Genomic DNA, 22,011 nt, shown 5'->3' with positions numbered 1-22,011 from the left:
AAGGGTTCAGGAGTAAAAGGCAACCGGGCAGAGCTCCTGGTCCGGACATACGATAGAAAGTATTCTGGCGATGGCATAATCAGAAGCATCCGTCTCAACAATGATAGGAACATCCGGCATCCAGTGTGTAAGCACCGGAGCCGTAGTGAAGGCTTTTTTGAGAGTTTCGAAAGATTTCTGGCAATCCTCGGAGAAATTCCAGGGGGCATCCTTGTGGGTGAGCCACGTAAGCGGAACTACAATATCCGAGTAGTTAAAGATGAAACGACGATAGAAGTTAGCGAATCCGAGGAACGATTGAATATCCTTGACTTTCTGAGGTTCTGGCCAGTCGCAGATAGTCTGGACTTTGTCGGAGGACATTGTAAGTCCGGCCGGAGATAGGAGGTAACTGAGGTATTCTACAGAGTCGGAATGGAATTCGCACTTCTCCGGTTTAGCATATAGCCAATGCTTCCGGAGGCGTCGGAGGACTTCAAGGACGTGTTGTTTATGGGATGCAAGGTCTGCGGAATAAATGAGAATGTCATCGAGGTACACAATAACACAGATGTCAAGCATATCGGCAAAGATGGTATTGACAAAGCGCTGGAAAGCCACCGGAGCATTGGTGAGACCCTCCGGCATAACCAACCATTCATACGAGCTGTAGCGCGTCCGGAAAGCAGTTTTCCACTCGTCTCCTTCCGCCATCTGGACTAGATGGTGAGCGGACCAGAGGTCAACGAACAGGACAGGGGCTCCATGCGGAGAGGATGAGGAACGAAGAAGTCCGGTCGCAATATTCTCATCAAGGAATTTGCGAAGAGCTACAAGCTCAACCAGAGAAAGGGAATAGATGGTGCCAAGGGGCGGAGCCGCTCCTTCTTCCAATTCGATCTTCAGATCATATGGACGATGAGGAGGGAGCTGTCTGGCTTTGCCCTTATCAAAGACATCCACATACTCGTGATATTCCGAAGGGATTCTGGATAGGTTCGGAGGTTCGGAGGAGAGTGTAGCGGAGCAGAGATTGACACCGGATGGATGAACAAAAATACTGAACTGGACCGATCCCTCTAATTTACAGGCCCGGCAAAAAGCAACTGCATTGATTAGGGAAATATTAGGAACAGCATTATCAGCGGAGGGACTCGGCGAGGTTGAGGAAGGGATTTCCGCCAGAGCCGGTGGAAGTTGAGTCGGAGGGGTCGGAGGCACTCCATGAGGAATCGGACGGAAATCGATGCTGCCCTTTACCCAGTCAATCAACGGATTGTGTCGGGTGAGCCAGCTATATCCTAGAACGATGGAACAGGATGAGTCCAGCGGAGTAACATAAAATGTTTCAGAGGTAACCACGCCGGTCGGAAACCGGATCAGTAAATCTACTGCCTCTGTAATAGTGGCATTAGAAGTACCATCAAACAGGTGGAGCGGAAGCAGAGGGATTGCATAGGTTGGAATGTTATTTTCTCGGATTAATCTGGTTTCTATAAAACAATGAGACGAGCCACAATCTACAAGAGCCGGAAATGGAGAGATATCGGGAAAAGTAGAAATTGAAACGGATGGTACTAGAGAGTTCGGATCGGAAAAGGAAATAGCATTGAGACGTAGCTCCATTGCACGGGTTGAGTCAACGCAACCCTTGTCCCACGCGGAGTCAGGAGGGTCATGGACTAATTTTTTGTCTCTTCCAAGACCTCTGGTTTGGCTTCCGGAGTCACCGTGCTAGCACGACCTTTGGCCGCACGGGAAGTGGATTTCAGGCAGTCCCTGGCAGTATGACCGGGTCCGCCGCAGAAGAGGCAGAGCTTCTTCTCCATACGCCTCTGGCGCTCCTCGGAGGTGAGTTTGCCATCTTTTCCGAGCTTGGACATCAAGTCCGGAAGTTTGGCGGAGGAGGAAGCTGAAGTGTTTCCGGATTTTCCGCCGGAATATTCTTTCCGGTCGGAAGTCGAAGCTGACTGCTTAGCAGGAGGGGTGGATGCGGAGGTTTGGTCTCGCGGGAGACTTCTCCCTTGCGTTCCCAGTATCGGGCGTCGATAGTCTGGGTGAGAGTTTTGTATTGGGAAAGTGTAGTGGGTTTCCCTTGACAACTGATTTCATCTTTGATGCGAGCCAGAAGTCCGTTGTAGAACTGATGGTGCAAAGCTCCGTCGCCCCAACCGCGGACTTGGGAAGCTAGCTGCTGGAACTCTACAACATACTTGTTGATGCGCTGTCCGTCGTGCATGTAGAGCTGTTCCAGCTGCATTTCCGCATCTCTGACTGGATCATGAGGTCCAAAGTTAGTTTGAAGTTCTAACATGAACTCGGAGTAGTCATCCATCCAGTCTGGACGATCCACGAGAACGTCCGACAGGAGGTCCGGTTCAAACCATTCAAGGGCCATGCCCTTGAGGTATGATTGCGCGAAGTTGACCTTAGTTCGGCCGGTACGGAAAGATTTCGGCTTAGCTTGGAAGTTAAGCTCACATTGAACAAAGAATGCCCGGAGTTTCCGGGGCTCAGTGCCATCGAAGGTATCCAGTTCTCGGACTTTGACTTTAGAGTCACCGGATCCGGAGGATTGGCGGTTGTTACGCGCCAGGTTATTGATGGCTTGGGATAGCCGGAGGAAGACCAGGTCTTGCGGACCTAGACCTTCGTTTTCATCGTCAGTCAGGTCTTCTGGAGGTTCATCATCCGGATCTCCGCCACCACCTCCCGGCAGGTTACCGCCTAGGGCAAGTTCATCATCGGAATCATTGTGCAGAAGATTTCCGGTGGGTGTGGGGGTGGGGGTAGACGGATGTGGGCAATTCATGAGTTGAGAGATGCTGGAGGCAGCGCCTTGCGCACTAGCGCGGCGCTGCAAGAAACTGGTGAAGGCATCGACTATGGGAGTAGAGTCGTGTTGGGCTGTTACTAAACCTGCCGCATTAAGAGTGGTCTGCGCCCATGTAGGTGCCATGAAAACAGATGTAAGTATACTCGCTAAGGTGCGAGTTCGAATATACTGTTAAGAACATGCTCAAAGGTCGGATCCGAAGGGCTTGGCTTCAGCTCATGTGCTGCGCCCCTTACCCAAGTACATGCCCCTAACTTCCGAGGGCTGTCGAACAATGTCCAAAGGTTACCGGACAATGTCCGGAGGGTGTCGGGCGATGCCCGGAGTCCGATGTCCGATGCGCGGGAATTCCGGCAGACATTCAGGAACAAGAGATAAGACTAATCCGGACAAAGTCCGAACTAGAAAGGAAACAGTGGAGGACTACCAGAGGTAGAGGCAGAGGTGACAAGTCTATAGGAATCGATCCTAAGACAAGCGGAGGTCGACGAGAGAGAAACTCAAGTCGGACGGAGGAGGGAATGAGCAGAGTCTAAGATGATATTCGAAATAAGGATGTACATAGATTTTACAGGGTTTATATACTACTGAGGACTTATCGGAGAACAGAAATGCGCAGTCCGAAGCTATACAAAGCTGTGGACGGAGCGTATAAAAAAGTCAAACACTAGTCTATCAGAAAATAGTAAATGAACCTGGAGATTAGAACAGATGAAAATAAAGGCGGAAATGAAATGAGGTACAGAAAATGATATAGTCTAACTGGAGTAGGAACGTACAAAGGGATAAGGCGCGGAAGTTAGACACGGGTCGGATCCGGACATAGATAGACGTCGGCCAGATCTGGACTTCTGGAAATGATGTGTGTGATAGGTCTGGGTCCGGAACGCGGGATATGACAGGTCCACTTCTGGTATCAGACATGTGGATTCTGATTTCTGACACAAATTCTGATTGACTGAGGTCAGACATGTCATGTCTGTAATCAGAAAAATGTCTGTAGTCATATATTGTCTGATTTCAGATACACCATGTCTGCAACAAGACCTCATGTCTGACTATCTGTATGCCTGACTAACTGTATTCAGGCATTTTATCTGTCACCAGACACTTCATCAGTTGTCAGACATCTTACTCAGTCACCAGACACTTCATCAGTTGTCAGACATCTTACCTAGTCACCAGACACTTCATCAGTTGTCAGACATCTTACTCAGTCACCAGACACTTCATCAGTTGTCAGACATTTCATTGGAAATCAGACATCACATATCTGTAGCTAGTAGGGGCACAGAAAATAGTTTGTACAGTGCTAGATAGACCAATCAAGAAACAGTTTCGAAATAAACCATGAGCAAAATTATGTATGAGAGAATGCTACTACTAGGGTATATCAGCATCAGCTTTTAAAACAGTGTAGGGATTCATTTCTGGCTGGGCTTGTAGAGACTGTTTTTACCTTACCTTATGTTGGCACTTTTGTAGCTTACATAAAGAAGTTATCTTTTCACCAGTTACCAGTAGGAGTCAGAGTACTCAGCAAGTTTTTCATGATATTTCCTCTCCTCTGAGCCTTGAGCCTAGTCCAGAAACCCTTTAGGGTCGAATAGCAGCTGGGTTCTGCAAGACCCAACATTGTTCAGACTCACCATCTGAATTGTTGTACCTTCAACGGTGTATCACACTCACCTAAAATGAAAAATCAGATCCAGAGTCACTCGCACTGTCTAGGTCAAAACAGATAACATATCCATTCAGCCCTTCCCACTGCTCCTTTAGAGCAGCACGTGATGTTGCACGGGACTTGTAGGCACCAATGTAAGGAATTGCAGCCTTAATGATATTCTTCCACCCGCGCAGTGTTGTCTTCGAGATCGACATCATGATTTCGTCAGTTGTGATGCCCCACAGTTGCTGCAAGAACCTAGCCTCAATGGCACCATCTGGCTTGACATATTCTCTGGTCGAATACAGTCGCAAAGCTCATTCAACCTAAGACAAGATACATTTAGTACAGTAAAGGTAGCAAAAAGAAAACCTACGCCAACACATGCAAGAGCAAGTGCTCCTCGAGGACGGTCTTTCATTCGGCTTGCTTTGGAAAGACCTTGGATGGCTTCAAGGTGGTGAGCGAACATATCAGATATAAGTTGGTGCAAAAATGCCCCCGAAGTGGTCTGTTGAAAGTGTGAAACAAAAAAGATCAAGCCTAATAGCGATTCTAGAGACTCACTGCATGGGAGAACTTGCCCTGATCGTCATACACCATGTTAACTTCCTTCCACATGTAAGGGTAGCAACCAGGATTGATGTAACGAGTCTTCCCACTGTCACCAGGTAGCTTGTGGATGGTCAGTGCAAGGTGTCCAACGATGTCTTTGATATCATCTGGCATCTCATGTTCAAGGTAAGAAGCAACGGCAAGTTCGGCACGGTCTGCAAAACCACTGCGATAATCGTAGGCTCGCTGCATCAACTATTGAATATTGTTAGCAGCAAAATATACAGCATATACGGAATCAAAAAAATACATACCAGAGCATAGACATAATCATTCTTCTTGGAAACTGTGTGCTCGATGTCATCAAACACAGTATCCCACAGCTCTTCGCGACATCAACATAATCAGAGGCATCCCACGGCCCCTCGAGTGTCGAGATATAGTCAATCCAGAGTGGTGTGAGCACAAGGCGAAAGCGCTGCTGGGAGCCATCAGGGAGATCTTCAATGCGAAATTTTCGCCGTTGACTGCGCTTCTGTTGTTGCAACCGTGTATTGTTGGCTTTATTGACATCCATGTTCTGCGGTACAACCTGCGTGACAGGCTAAATTATTGTTAGCGTGATGTTGACTTGTATTGAAAGCAGAAGAATAAAAAAGGGCTTACTGGTTGATTGAGGGGGCGAACATTCCTCTTGTTGGATATATTTGACCAATGGGTTTGTGATGTGGTGCGAGCCGCTTGTTGAGTGGACTGAGGTGGACGGGAGTAAGCATTAATCCCGGACAAAGTGGCATGAGCCTGAGCATTGGATTGAACTTGCTGCTTGTGACCAGTGTGAGAAGGTTTGGAACGTCGGTCCTCATTGGTGGTCCTTGGACGAGATGTGTTGAATGTCTAGACATAATATCAGGTGTTAGTACTATGAACTCGTTGAAATTGAGATGATACATACCTGCATGTCATTATCATCGTGATCATTGCGCTCTTCATTCGTTGGACGATGAGCACCAACTCGCTAGACAGGATCAAAACAAGGAATCAGTAGTTTGAACTCAAATATGACAAAAGCAATACTTACCTGCACAGTCTCATTATTGACACCATCATCGTACTCCTTGTCTACCTCACCCCTGTCCTCATATCGGTCTCCCTGCTCCTCTCTGCCCTTTGACGTGTGTTGAGCCCTTTCTGGTTGATGAGCACTGAGTCGCTTGACAGGGTTAAAACAAGGAATCAGTAGCATAAACTTAATTGCAATAAATGTGATACTTACCTGTATAGTTTTGTTGTCATTGCCATCATTGTGCTCGTCGTCGACCCTCCAATCCTCATCTTGGTCTCCCTGCTTGTCTCCATCCTCTGACTCGCGCTGAGCCCTTTCAGCCTTGTCTCTGGCATTTGAAAGCACGTCAAGGGGGTCTGAATACATGAGCCGCAAAGACAGCTCTCTATCATCTTCTTTGGCAAGTTTGTCCTCATCTTCCAGTCCTCCAAATCTGATGACATTTGTATCTTTCTTAGATATTTCTAGATATCAAAATGTATTTTAGCAGTAAAATAAAATAGAGCGAGGCACAGACCTTTTTCGGTGCGCGATTCTGAAGGATTTGGAATGCCCTTGGAAGTTGGAGGTGCAGAACCAGAGACAAACCTGCTGTTTGGGACCTGCATCCTGGCTTTTGAGCGCCAATCAGGTAGGATCCCACTGATGGGAGGTTGACTTGCGAAAATCCGCGAATCTTGTTTAAGTTTCTTGGAGACTGGCCTATGAGCCGGGATCAGAAGGCAGAGGATTGACATGTAGGTATGAATTGATGAATGAGAGTTTAGACGCGCATCACATTTGTAAGTGTTTGTCATTGTGATGCACAACGACGGCACTTGCCTTTCTTCATCTTCATCACTCACCATAAGTCCCAACCTGCCACGCTTACTCACAAGTACTGCTTGCGCTATCCTTTCCATGACCCGCCAGTCCTCCTCATCACTTGCATCATCTGGTGTGATATCGAACCCGAGCTCATTGTGTGCATTGGCGACTAATTCTCGTGGGGTACATTTTTTCTTTGAATTTGTTTGGTTGTTGGACTGAGCTTGAGTTGCATCTAAATTTATAGATTCAGCATCTGTTATTGAGGGTATAGCTCATACGTACCATTACCTTATTCCTTCTGAACGGCAACTTGACGAGATACTGGCCTTGGTGCAGGACGAGTGACCTTCTTCACAGAAGATACAGGTGGACGAGCGCTGTATTGCTGTTCATGTAAGTCCTCTTCTTCCATTTCACGCTCAATCTCAGCAACATTGTTGAGAGCATTAGTCTTTGCAGCTGCGCGTGATTGTTTCAAACCTTTGTCAACTTTTTATTGTCTTCCTCGATTTGGAGCATCGAGAAGACCAGGGTGTGCGTCTTTGTTACCTGGTCGAGTAACTGGGGCCATCAGCGCTAATCTTTGAAGAATGTAGATGACTGATTAAAATAAATTGAATGGAAACTTTGTGTTACAAATAGTATTTGTTTGGTTGGTCTGGTGGGTAGTTTCGCACAAAGTCTCTGGACTATTCTCTACGTCCATGGTCCTTACAGCTGTGTGAATTGTTTTAGCTCTTTGAAACATGAAGTTCCAGCCTCGACGATACTATTGTACAGACCCAAACACATCTACTTGTCGTCGTGGGTTCAAGTCTATCAATGGGTACAGGCAACATCAAAGCACAGTCCACATTGAGCCTCCACGACCTCCGCGACCTCGTGAACATCCTTACGACCCTTCTGTTCATCGTCACCATCACAATCATGCCAACTTGGAGTCCGATGAAGATGTCGATATGGACTCTGACTCGGACTATAGAGGTGCCTATTACTTTCAACACCCTGTATTGGACAGTACCCCATGTGACATCGACAGTAATGACCTTGCCCCAGAGCAGACTCCATTGTCTCCAAACTCACCAGTGGAGAATCCGTGGACCCCATTTGCAGGACGTAGTCATTTTGAACTTGCAGACCTATTATTCTGTCGCAATCAGATGCCTGCCCAGCAGGTTGATGACCTTATGCAGATTCTCGCCGGAATGAACAAGACCGGTGTACCACCCTTCGCAAACGGCAAAGACCTTCACACTACGATAGATTCAATTTATTCCAGGGATGTACCATGGCAATCCTTCACTGTCCATCATGCTGATGCCGATGGATTATTGGCTCAGGACCCAGATGTCCCTCCATGGAAGTTGGCAGAGTATAATGTGTGGTTCTGGGATCCTCGTGAACTCGTTCGTAATCAACTATCCAACCCAGACTTTGCCGACAGCATAGATTATTCTCCTCGTCAAGTTTTCAGTGATGAAGGTCAACGAGTATGGAGTGACTTTATGACGGGTAATTGGGCTTGGAAGCAATGTGTTCGTTTTTTGTATGTTTATTCTATCGTGAACTAATTGAGCTCATTAGGATACTCTTGCGGACGATCCTGACTGCCATGGAGCCATTTTTGTTCCTATTATTCTCGGTAGTGACAAGACTACGGTTTCAGTTGCGACGGGCCAGAATGATTACTATCCACTATATATCTCAACTGGTAACGTCCACAATAGTGCGTGACGTGGCCATTGAAATGCAGTCAGCTTGGTAGGCTTTCTCTCTATCCCAACAAGTATGTCTTTATTGCAATAATTATCACACTGATACTAAATTTTAATCAGCTGAGAGAGACCACGAGGACTCCCCAGAGTTTCGTGAATTCCGTCGACATTTGTTTCATACCTCTTTGGCCGCTATTCTGGAGGCTTTCCGTCCTGCAATGGAGAAGCCTGAGGTGACAATGTGTCCTGATGGTCATTACTGTCGAGTGGTCTATGGTTTGGGTCCATATATAGCTGACTATCCTGAGCAATGTTTGCTCGCATGTATTGCACAGAGATGGTGTCCAAGGTAGTAGTAGTGTCTATGTATATTTTTTGAGTTCTTTTACGAGTGTATCATAGATGTACAAATTACCGAAATGATCTTGACTCTGGTCAAGGTGGACGACGATCTCATGTTCATACTCGAGTCCTCATGGATGCGTTTTCGAGAAATGAACTATGGAAGGGGTGGGGTATTGTTGATGGGATATTGGTGAGTGTCGTGTTTGACTTTGATTGAAATACACTACTGATATATGATATACAGCCATTTACTGCATATTTTCCTCGAGCAGACATCCATGAGCTTATTGCTCCTGATATCCTCCATCAAATCATTAAGGGGACATTCAAGGACCACATCGTGAAATGGGTAGGAGATTACTTAGTTCATGAACATGGTGAGGTACAGGCTCAGGTAATATGGGCTGATATTGACCGACGGTGACATCCTATTTTCATAAATAAGCCTAACCTACTTGCTAATTGATGAATACAGAATTGCTGCAGTCCCATCATTTCCAGGGTTGCGTCGATTTCCTCAGGGACGAGGATTCAAACAATGGACAGGTAATGATTCGAAGGCATTGATGAAGGTATTGTCATTTTGTCATAAAATTCTGTATATATTTCTGAAGCTATGCAATTAGGTCTTTCTACCTGCAATTGCTGGTCATGTTCCAGACCGCATGCTAGGTGCCATCAGTACCTTCCTTAATTTCTGTTATCTGGTTCGCCAATCTACCCTCAATGAGGCTGATCTTCAAGCCATTGATGACTCAGTTCGCAAATTTTATGCTGAACGTGTTATCTTCCAGGAGCTTGGTGTGACACCAGATATCATTTCTCTGCCACGCCAGCACTCTCTACTGCATTATCGCTACTTGATCCAGCTGTTTGGTGCTCCTAATGGTCTCTGCTCATCAATCACAGAATCTAAGCATATTTAAGCTGTCAAGGAACCTTGGCGTCGATCCAGTGGTAATCTTGCCCTCGCTCAGATGCTCATCACCAACCAGCGTCTTGACAAACTTGCTGCATTTCATATTCGCATGGCTGCACATGGCTTTTTGGATACACCTATATTGCATCAAAATGTTGTTGCTATCCCTCTTAGCCCTGCAGATCCAGATCCATTCTGTGACGACACCAATGTTGATGATGCTATTGCAGTAGATGATCTGATACCATTCAGTGAGGCTCAGGTAATTATTCAACTTGCAAAAACAAAAGGTAAGTGAATACCACTTTGATAGTATTGTAATTGCAATTACTTATTACTACTGTAATCATAGCTCCAGGATATCCTCCACATCTCCGACCATTAGGACAGCATATTGGTTGTCCTGATCTTCAAGAACTTGTACGACACTTTTTGTATGATCAACTGAACCCAGCCTCTGCAGTACCATTTCATGAGGTGGATATCACTTTATGTCCACTATTTGATGGCAAGGTTTCTGTCTTTCACTCTGCCACTATTTGATTTTATGCTCCAAGTGATATCTGTGGTGTTGGTGGAATGCATCGCCAAGTCATCAGGTCACTACCAAGCTGGAGAGGTGGCCCTGCTCGCCATAACTGTGTTTTTCTTGAACATGATTCTACTTTGCCAGGGTTTCGTGGACTTTATGTTGCTCAAGTGATTTTATTGTTTTCTTTTACTTATAGACAGGTGGATTATCCTTGTGCACTTATACGATGGTTTGATACCATTGGAGATGAGCCATGCCCAAATACTGGTATGTGGATGGTGGAGCCTGAATATAATGCAGAAGGTGATTGCCTTGTTTCTGTAATTCATTTGGATACTATTCTTCGTCCTGCTCATTTGATTCCAATTTATGGGTCACATTTTCTTGATAGAGATGTCCACCACACAGACTCTTTGGTAATATTTGCAGGTTATTATGTTAACAAATATTCTGACTACCATGCATATGAAGTAGCCTTTTGATAGTCAATATCAACCTTGCCCATCTTTGGTTGTACATGGCTTAGTTGCAGTTGCCTCCTGTTTGCAAAAAAAAATGAAAAACTGATAAAAACTGGTTGCAACTAGTCTTTTATAACCACAACCCTAGCCTATATAGTAGTGTACGATTGTGCTAATTGAGGCGCATTTATCACTGGTTGGATCATAAAAAATGGTCAAAATTTGGGAAAGCTATAAGCATTTCAATATTTGCTCATAAAAGTTATATGAGCCCGTCCTGTAATGCTCATAACTTGCTCAAATCATACCCGTTTGACAAGATAAGAGGCTCAAAATGTTCCTATTGATGGGGTCTTCAGGTCTGAACTGGTTTTGGACCGGTACATTCATAGACTGGTCTAGAACCAGTTGTAGAACCGCAAAAGACCAAAAATATTAGTGCTGGTCCAGTTGCCTCCAAATAGTAGGGTAAAAAAACCAGACTGGACCAGACTTTAAAACACTACTAAGCAGAGGCTACTACTACTAGTACTATAGGCAACAATTATGGCCACCAAACAAAATTCATTGTCACTTGTAATACACAAATACAGAAGTTGAAAGAGATCAATAGAATTGGCTAATAACAAAGTAATATAACTAGTGATTTGTTTTAGTATCTAATATGATCTGAACTGTCTGAAAATTATTAACTCTCCTGGTCGATCTGAGATGCCTGATAATACTGATCTCTCTGAGATACCTAATTGTCTGCTCACTGATTCATCTTAGGCTACTTAATGAGTCTGTACTACTCGGTTGTCTGATGCCTAGATTTATCTGGCAACCCTGATTACTGAAAGTCCTAATATATCTGCCAAACTGTCATGTCTGACATTACTTACTAACCTGACTGTCTGAAGCCTGATGAAACTAATATGTCTCTGATTCTGATTGCCTTATTGTCTAACTATTCTGACAGTCTGTATGACCTATGACTCTGCTCTCTGTTATGCCTGGAATCACTGACATACCTAATTACCTGATGCTTTATATATCTGACAACCCTGATTACTGAAAGTCCTAATATATCTGCCAAACTGTCATGTCTGACATTACTTACTAACCTGACTGTCTGAAGCCTGATGAAACTAATATGTCTCTGATTCTGATTGTCTGATTGTCTAACTATTCTGACAGTCTGTATGACCTGTGACTCTGCTCTCTGTTATATCTGGAACCACTGACACACCTATTCACCTGATGTCTGGAATGTCTTATAAGACTAATGAGTTTGTATATCTGCATGCTGATTATGCTGATTGCACTAATTTATCTGTGCAGTGTCTGATCTCAGAGCAATCATCTGAAATCAGATTCATCAGAGATGCCAGACAAATCAGGACAAATCTAGGTTTTCTGATAAAGAGAATAGTGTCGGATCATGATATTATTGCAGAGATTAAATATATGACTTCTATTAGCTACTTGATGGACATCAGGACACTAGAGATAGTGTAGCTGCATGAATATCATGCCACCTTCCAAGCGATTGATAGCCCGAGTAAACTAGTTATCCTAATCCATCTGCACAATCAGTTCTCAATATTTTATACTTACAATTGGCCAAGATTTCAAGATTTTAATGGTGGACTGAGTTGTCTTGAATGCTAAGCACTCATTAATCATTGTGTAAGCATTCAAACATTATTTTCTGTTTAGCTAGGATAACTGTGATGTCATCACTGAAAACTAAGATCTATGATAAACCCTTATATACACATTATAATCCCAACAATGTCTATAATCGTATAAAATATGGCAATGCAGAAGCCATAGCCTTGTATAGAAATATATTGTTATCTCTTGCGACCAATCTTTATCATGATTACCTGTGTCCGGCATTAGTCAAATGAATTTGGCTGTGTAAAAACTCAAACAGATTGATAAACATGCTAATTGCTGAAAACAATATATATATGTGTAGAACACTATCCCCTATGACCAATAATTATCAAGATGGTTTTCATTTGGCATTGGCTGCATGAAGCATGTTTGAAAAAGTGTCTCTCATTTAGCATTTCTAGCACAGAGGCTCTCCTGTCCAATAAGCAAAAGAGATAGAAATTCTTGCCATCTGTATCATCATATTGACAATTGCTTCATTGGCATCATGGTATTTCACATTGGGTTGTATAGGATTATACAGAGACACTCGGTACAATACATGTAGTTTATCAATGCCTCGCCAATTCTCTACCCTAATCTCATCATCAACACCATCTGCAGGAACAATAACAGATGGGTTGAACCACAACAGATATCGCTAGTGCCTTGAAGTCCAATGAAAGCAAGGTGTCGCGGCAACTCGACACTATTGTTTCCTTATGCAGGGATTTGCATGGCGCAAGTGGTTGATTGAGTTTGGTGGTGCCAGTGTACAATCAAGCTCAGTGGTGCTGGTATAGGATCGAGTTTGGTGGTATATAATCGAACTCGTGGTACCATAGGATGTAACAGGATCGAGTTCAGCCATATAATCAAGTTTTTGGCCATGGAATAGAAGTTGGTCGCAGGGATCGAATCCAAATATGAGATTGAGTTCAGCCATGGCATATCATCGAAGACCAGTCATCCTTAGACAGAAACATAGACCACGACATGACATATCCTGTTGCCAAACCATGTAGGTGACAGTGCGACTTTCTGGATGGCGCCCTGTCGAGAAACTTGCATGAAGTAGTGTTAATGGGTGATTGGAGGCAGAGTAGGCGATAGTGGGGATTGTAAATAAAGTCTGAGTCAGATCCTTACTTATCAATGACCGGAAGATATGCTCGGCCGGTGGTGACTGAGGTCTTGACCCTTCCCAAGGGAGTTGTACCTCATTCGTTCTGAGATCCAGTGGTCAAACTATTTCAGAATAAGAAAAGAGAAGGAGCCGGGTGAGGCTGCGAGCTTCGGTGTCAGTTGCAGACAGCTAAAACCAACAGAGATCCGACTCGGATATCAGCGGCAGTTTCGAGCATCAGTTGAGGACAAATGGCCAATGTTGACTTTGAAGAAAGGCCAAATGCAGGATAGGTTTCAAGTGGGATTGAGGGATCATACAGACCACCATTCACTACTGCCCGATCCCAACAACTGCCAGTGCTTAGCGCACATGCCCAGCGCATGTCAGCAAATGCTGACGTGGCTCGAACATATGTGAACCACACCGGAAGGCGCCAGAATGAGAGGAGTGGAAGAGGGCGAGAAGGAGATGAAGGAGAGGTAAGTTTATATCTTGGGTGTCTATGGAAATGAGGTAGTCAGCAGCATAAAAATGCACAATATATATTACACGCACCTCTGCAGCTTAGAGAAAGGTACCTACAATCCCTTGGCCGCATTCAACATCATCAACCTCCAGTAAAATGTCACAGCTCATTCCAAGCACCACATCCCTTCGAGCTTTTGACAGACCGGCAGTACCTGTTCGAGAAGTCAGCTTGATGTCGAGTAAGACATATTAGGACCTCAGAAGCGAAGAAGGATGGCACTGACCGCGTCTTGAGATGATGCCTGCGATTGTTGAATCAGAAAATATTGACGAGCAAATGTAGCGAAGCCATGGAGGACGAGTGCGACTCACAGTGGTGCGTGTGAGTTTTGTGTGTCTAGAATTTTTGAATAGATCCAGCGCCATATATGTTGAGTGTATGCCTACAGCATCGACGTCTTCCTATCATTCTGCATTGCTATATAGTATTGAGCAATTTTTACGCATAAATGCAAAAACTAGACCACCAGCTTAGAATTCGACATACTGTTAGATTAATGTGTCGAACACGACAAACAAGCTCATAGATCAGGAATATGATGCTTGATAAGTAGGCCAATACATGGGCATATAAGGACAACACAGATTTTGCCAACCTTATAACACCTCAACCTCACATAATCCATACCTAATTAGGCTGCCATATACCCCCGGGTGTGGCAAGCTAAGTAGGCACGAATGCACCAAGTGCCTACACTGCCAGTAAATAGCTGAATAATGTTGAATATCTATACTTCGGCAAAACACATGTATTGTGCCTCTCCCATACGCAACCAATGATTCCCAATTTAGAAGCTTATGTGCTCACTGCTCAGGAACGTCCGCACCTCTCACGCTCGCTGTTGTCAACGACAAACTCACTTCTAAACCTAAATAATGTCTAAAAAAGCTGGTTTTCTCTCTCAAAAATTTAAGAAAATCATTCATTGCTTGTAGATATAAGGGCTAGACAAAACAGCAAGTAACGAAGGTATAGTATATCTAGAGGACAGAGACAATATGAGGGCAAAGTGAGGCACATTAGACCTGGACATGAACAAGGCAAAGTTGGAGAGTGTTCCAGCACAGCACTAGATGGTGTTGAGTTGGGGCTCGTTGTCACCAGTGTCATCGTTAGCTGGGGCATCCCTCCTCTTTCAAGGACCGCGCTTGACACCCTTGTCAGATCGTTCCTTCCGAGCCTTCTTTGGCACATGCATAGCATTTCCGTTCGCCGTGGTTACAACACTGATGGCCGCAATTGGCGCTGTACACTTGCGAGAGGGAGCCACCTGGGATTGAATGTCTGGAGTTGCAGAGGATGTCGGAGATGAACCATCATCATTCGAAGGGATGGAAGACTGAATGCTTGCAGTCGGTATCGTGTTCTCGAGCTCTCCTTCCTCGCCCTCATTTCCATTTCCATTTGCTCCTCTGTTCCCATCATGCAGTGCAGCCTGAAAGCATTCCTCTTCCCACTCATCGAACTCAGCATCGGTGAGCTTGCGAAATCTAGTGGCACCGGAGTCCCATGCAGACTTTAGGACAGATATTTCAGTCTGCGAATTGAGGTCCCCAGGGCAGCAGAATTTGGCAAGCGGCCAGTTTTCAACAATGATGTGATGCTTCATGGTGATGTGTTGGTCAAAGTTGTGATAATGCATGCGAGAAACTCTCTCAGGAGCGGTAGCCAGTTCTTCTCAAAATTCAGACAAATACATCACCAGAACCACTAAAAAATGTACGAAGTTTCTTGAAAGTTAGCTCCCCAGTAGTTTTCTTGAGGTTGAGAGTCTCTTGCAAGTAGGTTTTAGCCACACCTGTATATTGATTGTTAGTTGCATCACATAGACGAAGCCCATAAGCCTTACCTTGAATGCCAGCGATGGAAAACACCTCTAGTCTTAGAGCAATGTCCATAGCACTAACTTTGAAACACGCATCAAAAAAGTCTGTAGCATGCGAGGTTTGAAATACATGTGGTTGGTTGAAGTGGTCAGCAGTGGAGCGTGTTGCGATGAAAATGATCTCAACCCCAGTGCGGGCATTCAGGGCACAAGCCTGTCAATAGAATTTTGCGTCAGAGCACATATCCCTGGATAAGCAACAGAAACAAAATACCTCACAGTCAATGGCCCCCACTGACTTTTGACAATCGTGAAAGGCTTCCAGGGGGACATTTCGAACAGCAAGCTTCTTCATTTCACGGTGATCTTCCAGATCCTTGACAGCGGATTGAGTGGCATCCTCCTGCTCACTTTTTGACATGGAATTCCACCGCTCAGCAATTTCACCAGCACATTGTGCCGCTTTCAAGGGTGCAATGCCAGGTGCTCGTTCTACAGGGAAATTGTGTATCAGTGAGTGGGACTTTCAATGTAGCAGTCGCTCGTACCATCATTCATCTGTTTGACTTCCTGTCGACAAAATGTGTTCCATCGATTGACACCACGAGATGACTGGGCAATGCGTGAGTGCTGCATTATCTCCTCATAGTAGTACTGGACACTATGCCCACTAAATTGAGTGTGCAATTTCTCTGCCTCATGAAAGACAATGTTGTGAGCAGCTTGGAGGGCGCTAGAGTATGAAACACAATGAGCTTCCCTCTTTTCCTTCAGCACTGCTTTTTCAGCCGCAGTGCGCTTGTATCATGCTTTTTCGTGGCGACGCCAAGGTACTCGAGGTTTATCGGTCATAAGTGCTCGCATTTTTGGGGCATAACGGCTGACTTTGCTCGAGCTCATTTGTTTCACCATTGTCAAGGGCAATGAGGTTGCTGGTAAGAGTGGTCGGCTAGTTTTTTCGGCTAGTCTTACGGATGTTAGCGTCGTCGGGCACACGTGACTTTTAGAGATAAACAAACATGTTAGAAACATAGAAATCATAGCAGAAAAACAGTGTACATGAGTTAGAAGTTGCTATCGCCAGTGATGATAAACCACAACCACTGCGCCTCTGTGATTGGAAGGCCTCTACCTGACAGATTATCAACAAACTGTTGCCCAGACACACTAACATCCAGGGCATGCTGAACACAGAGGAGGGTACGATGTGAATAACCATGGGCCTCAAGATAACTATCAGGTACATCACCAAAAGATGGGAGGGGTATATCATCAGCAGGAAGTGGGCTATAGAGTGTTGATTGGATGCCGCTCAATTCCCGCACATACTGGTACACCCGTGGTGCATGTGAGGACTGGTGCGCATGTGGCGCCTGTGAGGATGTAGCAAGAGGTGGGCGAGTGTCTGTCGGCGTCCTCCAAGCACGTGTTCGTCGAGGTGTGCTGGTATTGATAACAAGTGCTGTTTGAACTGATTGATAAGTGGTAGAGTAGAAACTGATGGAAAAACTTACATGGTGCAGAGGATTTGCTCAACATTGAACTGATGTCTGAAGTGACAGCAGGCAACTCCACGATCTTTTCTTTCATGATACCTTTCTTGCTGCCAATGGGTTTGCCATCAATAGACTGTCCTTTCATGATCATCCAAGCGACAGCATCTGCAAAAGTTTCGAGCTTCTTGAACATCGGACCGTGAAATCCAGACACAAGTTGGTGGCAATCTTTCCTAGAAGCAGATGTTGAAGTTACAATCTATCATTATTTTGAAACATAATTGGATGCACCACTTTGTGTAGATACTGATCTCGTGTCCCCTTAATACTGCATAGAAGCCCTGAAGTTTGCCTTCCCAAAGTTACTTCTGAAGCACGCCTTGTGCAGCATCAGAGTCTATGAATGCGCGTGCAACGACTAAAGCTTCTTGTGTCAGCACGGATGGTATGAGACTGTGAAGAGCAAACAGCTTTTGTGCTTGAGTGGAGCTCTGACAGTGAACGGCCAAGGGAAAGTAGTGAGTGTTGGATCCACTGCGAGCAATGAAAGGTCTGGAGGAGTTGATTAACGGCATGAATTGATAACTTTGTGATACCACCCACTGTTTGTCAAAGATCCCTGGAGATTGACCCCCAAAGACTACCCACCGCTTGCTGGAACTCATAGAGCTGCAAAAGTAAGAGACTGATGATGTGAGGGAAGGTGGAAGTAGAATGCAATGTTTTTGATGCAATCAGATGATCGATAATGCTAATGCGTTCACACATCAGCATTATCAATCATCTAATTGCATCAAAAACATTACGTTCTACTTCCACCTTCCCTCACATCATCAGTCTCTTACTTTGACTCAGTGCCTTACAGTGTTAATCGAGTGATTTTTGAAGTGCTCTTCACTTAAAGAAAATCCAAGCAATCATAGTATTTGTGAAGGCGGATGTACATGAAAACCACATGTTATACTAATTCAATGATAAAGTGTTAAGTCTGAGAGATATTCTATCAAGGTACCAATGTCCTGTGTCAATTCCTCAACTTCATCAACAGCGGGTGCAGCATCATCGTCGTGCTCGACTTTGTCACTGCTAGACAGAGCAATATCCTCTGTAGTATGCCCTCTGGATCCTTTCCTTATGCCTGCGGAATTTGAGCCGGAGAATCCTGGAAGCGAGTGAATCTTTGAAATGCGGTGAAGGACTTGCATGTTGATTAGACGGCGACGCGAGCAGTATTCATACACAGCAACATGTTCAATAACATGTTCAGCTGCGAGCGAGGCGAGACATTGGGTAAATAGAGAGTCTTCATCTATGATGGCGGTGTGTAAACGGCGTATCTCCACATTGCATCATTCTATCTCCTCCTTTGCACGTTTGATCCGTAGCCATTGTCGGATCACTGCATGGATAGCAGGTTTGGCCCACATTTTCTCATGAACGTCTTGTCGTGTATCTCGCAGGAGGTTGAACTCCTCAAGAAAGCTGTAATGGGATACCTTAGACCAATCAAGCTGGGGATGAGGGGGTGATAGTGCAGCAGCAGCTGCATTATACATCTTGACAGCATTTTGGATAGCATGACACCGAGTTTGAAGGGATTTAGATATGTGGGTGTGCATCTTATAAGCTGATCATATCAATCAGCTACTACAAACTAAAGAATCATCGGAAGGACACATACCAGTCTGTGATATATTCAGTCATTGAAGCTCGAAAAGCCACTGAACTACTAAGCGCTGAAGATTGTCCAATGCACGTTGATACTGATAGTTTGATGTATACTTCATGGTTGCTTGATACTCAGGTGACGAAGGCTGCCACCAGTTAGTGATACCCATCTTCACTTCCATGGAAACGACATCTTGTTGTATTGTAGCGAGACGCTCTGCGCTGTACCGACGTTGTGTCTCGAGTTTCCTTGTGGCTGTCATGTCGCTGGAATAAGGCTGTGTGCCCGTAGAAGATATGAACTGATAATCCATTGGAGTCGTAGATAGAAATCATGCAGATGCAGACTGTGCTTGAGATCTAAGATAATAGTTAGTTACTTGGCAGAACGAGAAAAAAGAATAAGTACTCTGCGTCTCTCAGCTTCAGTAGGAGTTCCACATATGTCATCACGTGAATGTCCCACTCAGTCTCTTTGCCCAGATGTGCGAAATACTCGATCTCCTCCTGACGCCAAGTCTTCAGATCCCCCTCCTGAATGTCGAGTGATCGCTTTGCTTCGTCAAGAGCAATTGACTCCGTTGAGAGAATATAGTTGTTGTATATCATGGTACCGAGATTCAAGTACTTATCCTCATCCCATTGCTTGAAAAAAAGGTCCAAAAAGACATGACAGTGGTATGAACTGGCATATCAGATAACAGGGGCAATAGCATTTGATGCACTGAAAAAATGTTCAATAGTTCCGAAGTCTTCAATGCCCGCACCAACAATTCCGTTGGGATGGTTCTTCGTTTGACATAGGTAGTTGTGTGCATAACCGTGGAACGCATCAACGCACATACGGCACTTTTGCCTCTCGAATGCATCACCCAGGCGGCTTGCACGGATGGTTGATTGAAACCCACAGCCTATATCATATGCCCCCAGAGTGCGCTCACTGAGAACATCGATAACATTGGATATGATCGCAAGAGGGTATTTCGCACTGTCAAGTTGTTAGACATGAAATATGTCGTAGATACAAGAGATCTTACAGTTCGCCACTGCTGACCATGTCTGTCACCCATAACAAAAGGCCATGGTGACAAGTGGAAACAAAAATCCCCGTTTCATCAAAGACAGACCACATGTGTTTCTTCTCTTCATCAGCAGCTGCTTTCCAGTTTTTGCTACAGTCGGATGACATGACCTGCATCATGAGATCTTCGTGGTGTGTGTCCTCTTCTTCTTTGATATTGGAAACACCCGCAACTGGGTCTGCAGCCTGTGAATGATGTGGTCGAACTTCGTTGGCAAAGCTATCAACAAAGTCACGTGGGAGGATGTAGTCGCTCTCAGTGTATGTTCGCGTGTCTCCTCGCTCACGTCCTCCTAGCCCTGCCATGTGTTTGGCTGAGTTCCCGCCATCCAGGACATACATGCGAGTGAATGGTAATGAGGGCTCATCCTCCAGCTCATAGGTGCAGGGAGGGCATGAGTTGAGTATGCGCCAGCTGGAGGTACTGCAACCGAGGGCAGTGTTAACTCTCTGCTCAACCTGCTGAAGTATGGCCAAGTACATATCAAAAGCATCGGCTAGTACAGTATGCCAGCGACATTTATAAGGTACCTAATGCCAGTTAGTGATACAAACCGCAGAGTAGACAAGAGTAGTACCTTGTATGAATCACAAATCACCTTGACATAGGCCTCGACACTAAATGAAGGTTTGCGGAGACGGAGGAGGCGAAAATGCTCCAGAGTACGAAGTGAGATGGCTACTGAGGGTGACACTGGTACATGACTGAGAAAGCCAGCACGGATAAGGTCGATTGCAGGAGACAGACTATTGGTGTCACAATGAATAAAAGTGCTTGTTTGTAGTGTAAAAACATCAACGATAGCAATAGTGAAGCTGTAGAATCGGAGGGAATGGAAGGGCAATTGTTGGTGGGTACAGGCTGGGGCTGATCGGAGCATGTTACCTTCCAGTGTAGATAAGTGTCTGTGAGTGGCACCAGGAGGGGCTTCCAGTTGGCATGCAAGTGGTCTAAACACTGTCGCCACGTCCGATTGTCTTTATGAATGCGCTGGTTCCACCTAATGCTAAAAATCAAAGAAAATTTACTTGTGAGGGAAGGAATACTGACGGTGTCTCCACATAATTGCGGATGGTGCTGGTAATTGTTTCACTGGCATCTGAAGGCTCAGTCTCCCACTCCCCTACTAGTCCATCGTCTTGTCCATCTTGCATGAGGGTCATGTCCTCTGAGTCCATGTCAGATCGTATCTCTCCGAGAACATCGAGTGAATCACTACTGAGGCCTACAGAATGAACAATAAGCAATAAAGATTGTACAGTACCTGAAAAGACCTACCTGAAATATTGAGGTGGTAACGTGCCTGCCCAGCGAGATGTTCGCGTGCTACTGCCTGTAGCCCAAGTGTGGTACTGTGCTGCTGCCTATCACTTGTGACACTGGTAATGTGGACTTGGCGGGAGACTCCCTTTCGTTTGTTGCATGTTGCTGGCATGGATGGTGAGTGGTAAGAAGGTTGAGGAAGGTGTAAGTGTTTGAGGAGGGCACACGCCTTCAATGTGGTGAATAACAATGAGAAACACATAATCACACGTTGATGAAAGCCTACTAGCAGTGAATAAGAGATAGACGAAGGGACAAAGACAATGAGAAGCTATGTGAAGATTGGTGTATAAGTGGGTGGTAGAAGCGAGCTCGTCGTTGACAACAGCGAGTGCAAGAGGTGCGGACGTTCCTGAGCAGTGAGCGCATAAGCTTCTAAATTGGGAATCATTGGTTGCGTACGGGAGAGGCACAATACATGTGTTTTGCCG

General features: G+C 45.1%; 4 protein-coding genes across 4 annotated transcripts; 1 reads left to right on the top strand and 3 right to left on the bottom strand.

Annotated features, from left to right (window-relative positions):
• Positions 1-4,504: 4,504 nt before the first annotated feature.
• HD556DRAFT_1444379 (uncharacterized protein) lies at positions 4,505-6,839 on the bottom strand (the record flags this gene model as incomplete). The annotated part of the gene is made up of 10 exons (XM_041306775.1): positions 4,505-4,762; positions 4,822-4,992; positions 5,049-5,291; positions 5,351-5,382; positions 5,418-5,640; positions 5,703-5,933; positions 5,992-6,054; positions 6,118-6,249; positions 6,313-6,566; positions 6,620-6,839. The coding sequence occupies 10 exons, from the start codon at positions 6,837-6,839 to the stop codon at positions 4,505-4,507; spliced, it is 1,827 nt and encodes a 608-aa protein (XP_041159282.1).
• Positions 6,840-7,658: 819 nt separating this feature from the next.
• Positions 7,659-10,905, top strand: HD556DRAFT_1432568 (uncharacterized protein; the record flags this gene model as incomplete). Its single annotated transcript, XM_041305134.1, has 11 exons — positions 7,659-8,447; positions 8,497-8,638; positions 8,666-8,698; positions 8,748-8,976; positions 9,030-9,162; positions 9,217-9,392; positions 9,448-9,544; positions 9,599-9,860; positions 9,900-10,181; positions 10,244-10,325; positions 10,449-10,905. 11 exons carry the CDS (start codon positions 7,659-7,661, stop codon positions 10,903-10,905), a joined length of 2,682 nt encoding a protein of 893 aa, XP_041159281.1.
• A 4,416-nt stretch (positions 10,906-15,321) lies between these two features.
• On the bottom strand, positions 15,322-16,815 carry HD556DRAFT_1238935 (uncharacterized protein; the record flags this gene model as incomplete). Its single annotated transcript, XM_041298005.1, has 4 exons — positions 15,322-15,860; positions 16,036-16,225; positions 16,286-16,503; positions 16,560-16,815. Coding segments are annotated over 4 exons (1,203 nt in total), but the record flags the coding sequence as incomplete, so codon positions are not given.
• A 1,660-nt stretch (positions 16,816-18,475) lies between these two features.
• HD556DRAFT_1432574 (uncharacterized protein) lies at positions 18,476-21,435 on the bottom strand (the record flags this gene model as incomplete). The annotated part of the gene is made up of 9 exons (XM_041305136.1): positions 18,476-18,816; positions 18,880-19,126; positions 19,238-19,442; positions 19,524-19,535; positions 19,585-19,820; positions 19,878-20,163; positions 20,213-20,787; positions 20,835-21,072; positions 21,308-21,435. The coding sequence occupies 9 exons, from the start codon at positions 21,433-21,435 to the stop codon at positions 18,476-18,478; spliced, it is 2,268 nt and encodes a 755-aa protein (XP_041159279.1).
• Between the last annotated feature and the right edge of the window lie 576 nt (positions 21,436-22,011).

Source organism: Suillus plorans (genome assembly GCF_016647745.1).
Source record: "Suillus plorans strain S12 chromosome Unknown HD556scaffold_35, whole genome shotgun sequence".
Classification (NCBI taxonomy): domain Eukaryota; kingdom Fungi; phylum Basidiomycota; class Agaricomycetes; order Boletales; family Suillaceae; genus Suillus; species Suillus plorans.
The sequence above is the reverse complement of the archived record's forward strand: the minus strand, read 5'-3'. Positions and strand labels throughout refer to the sequence as shown.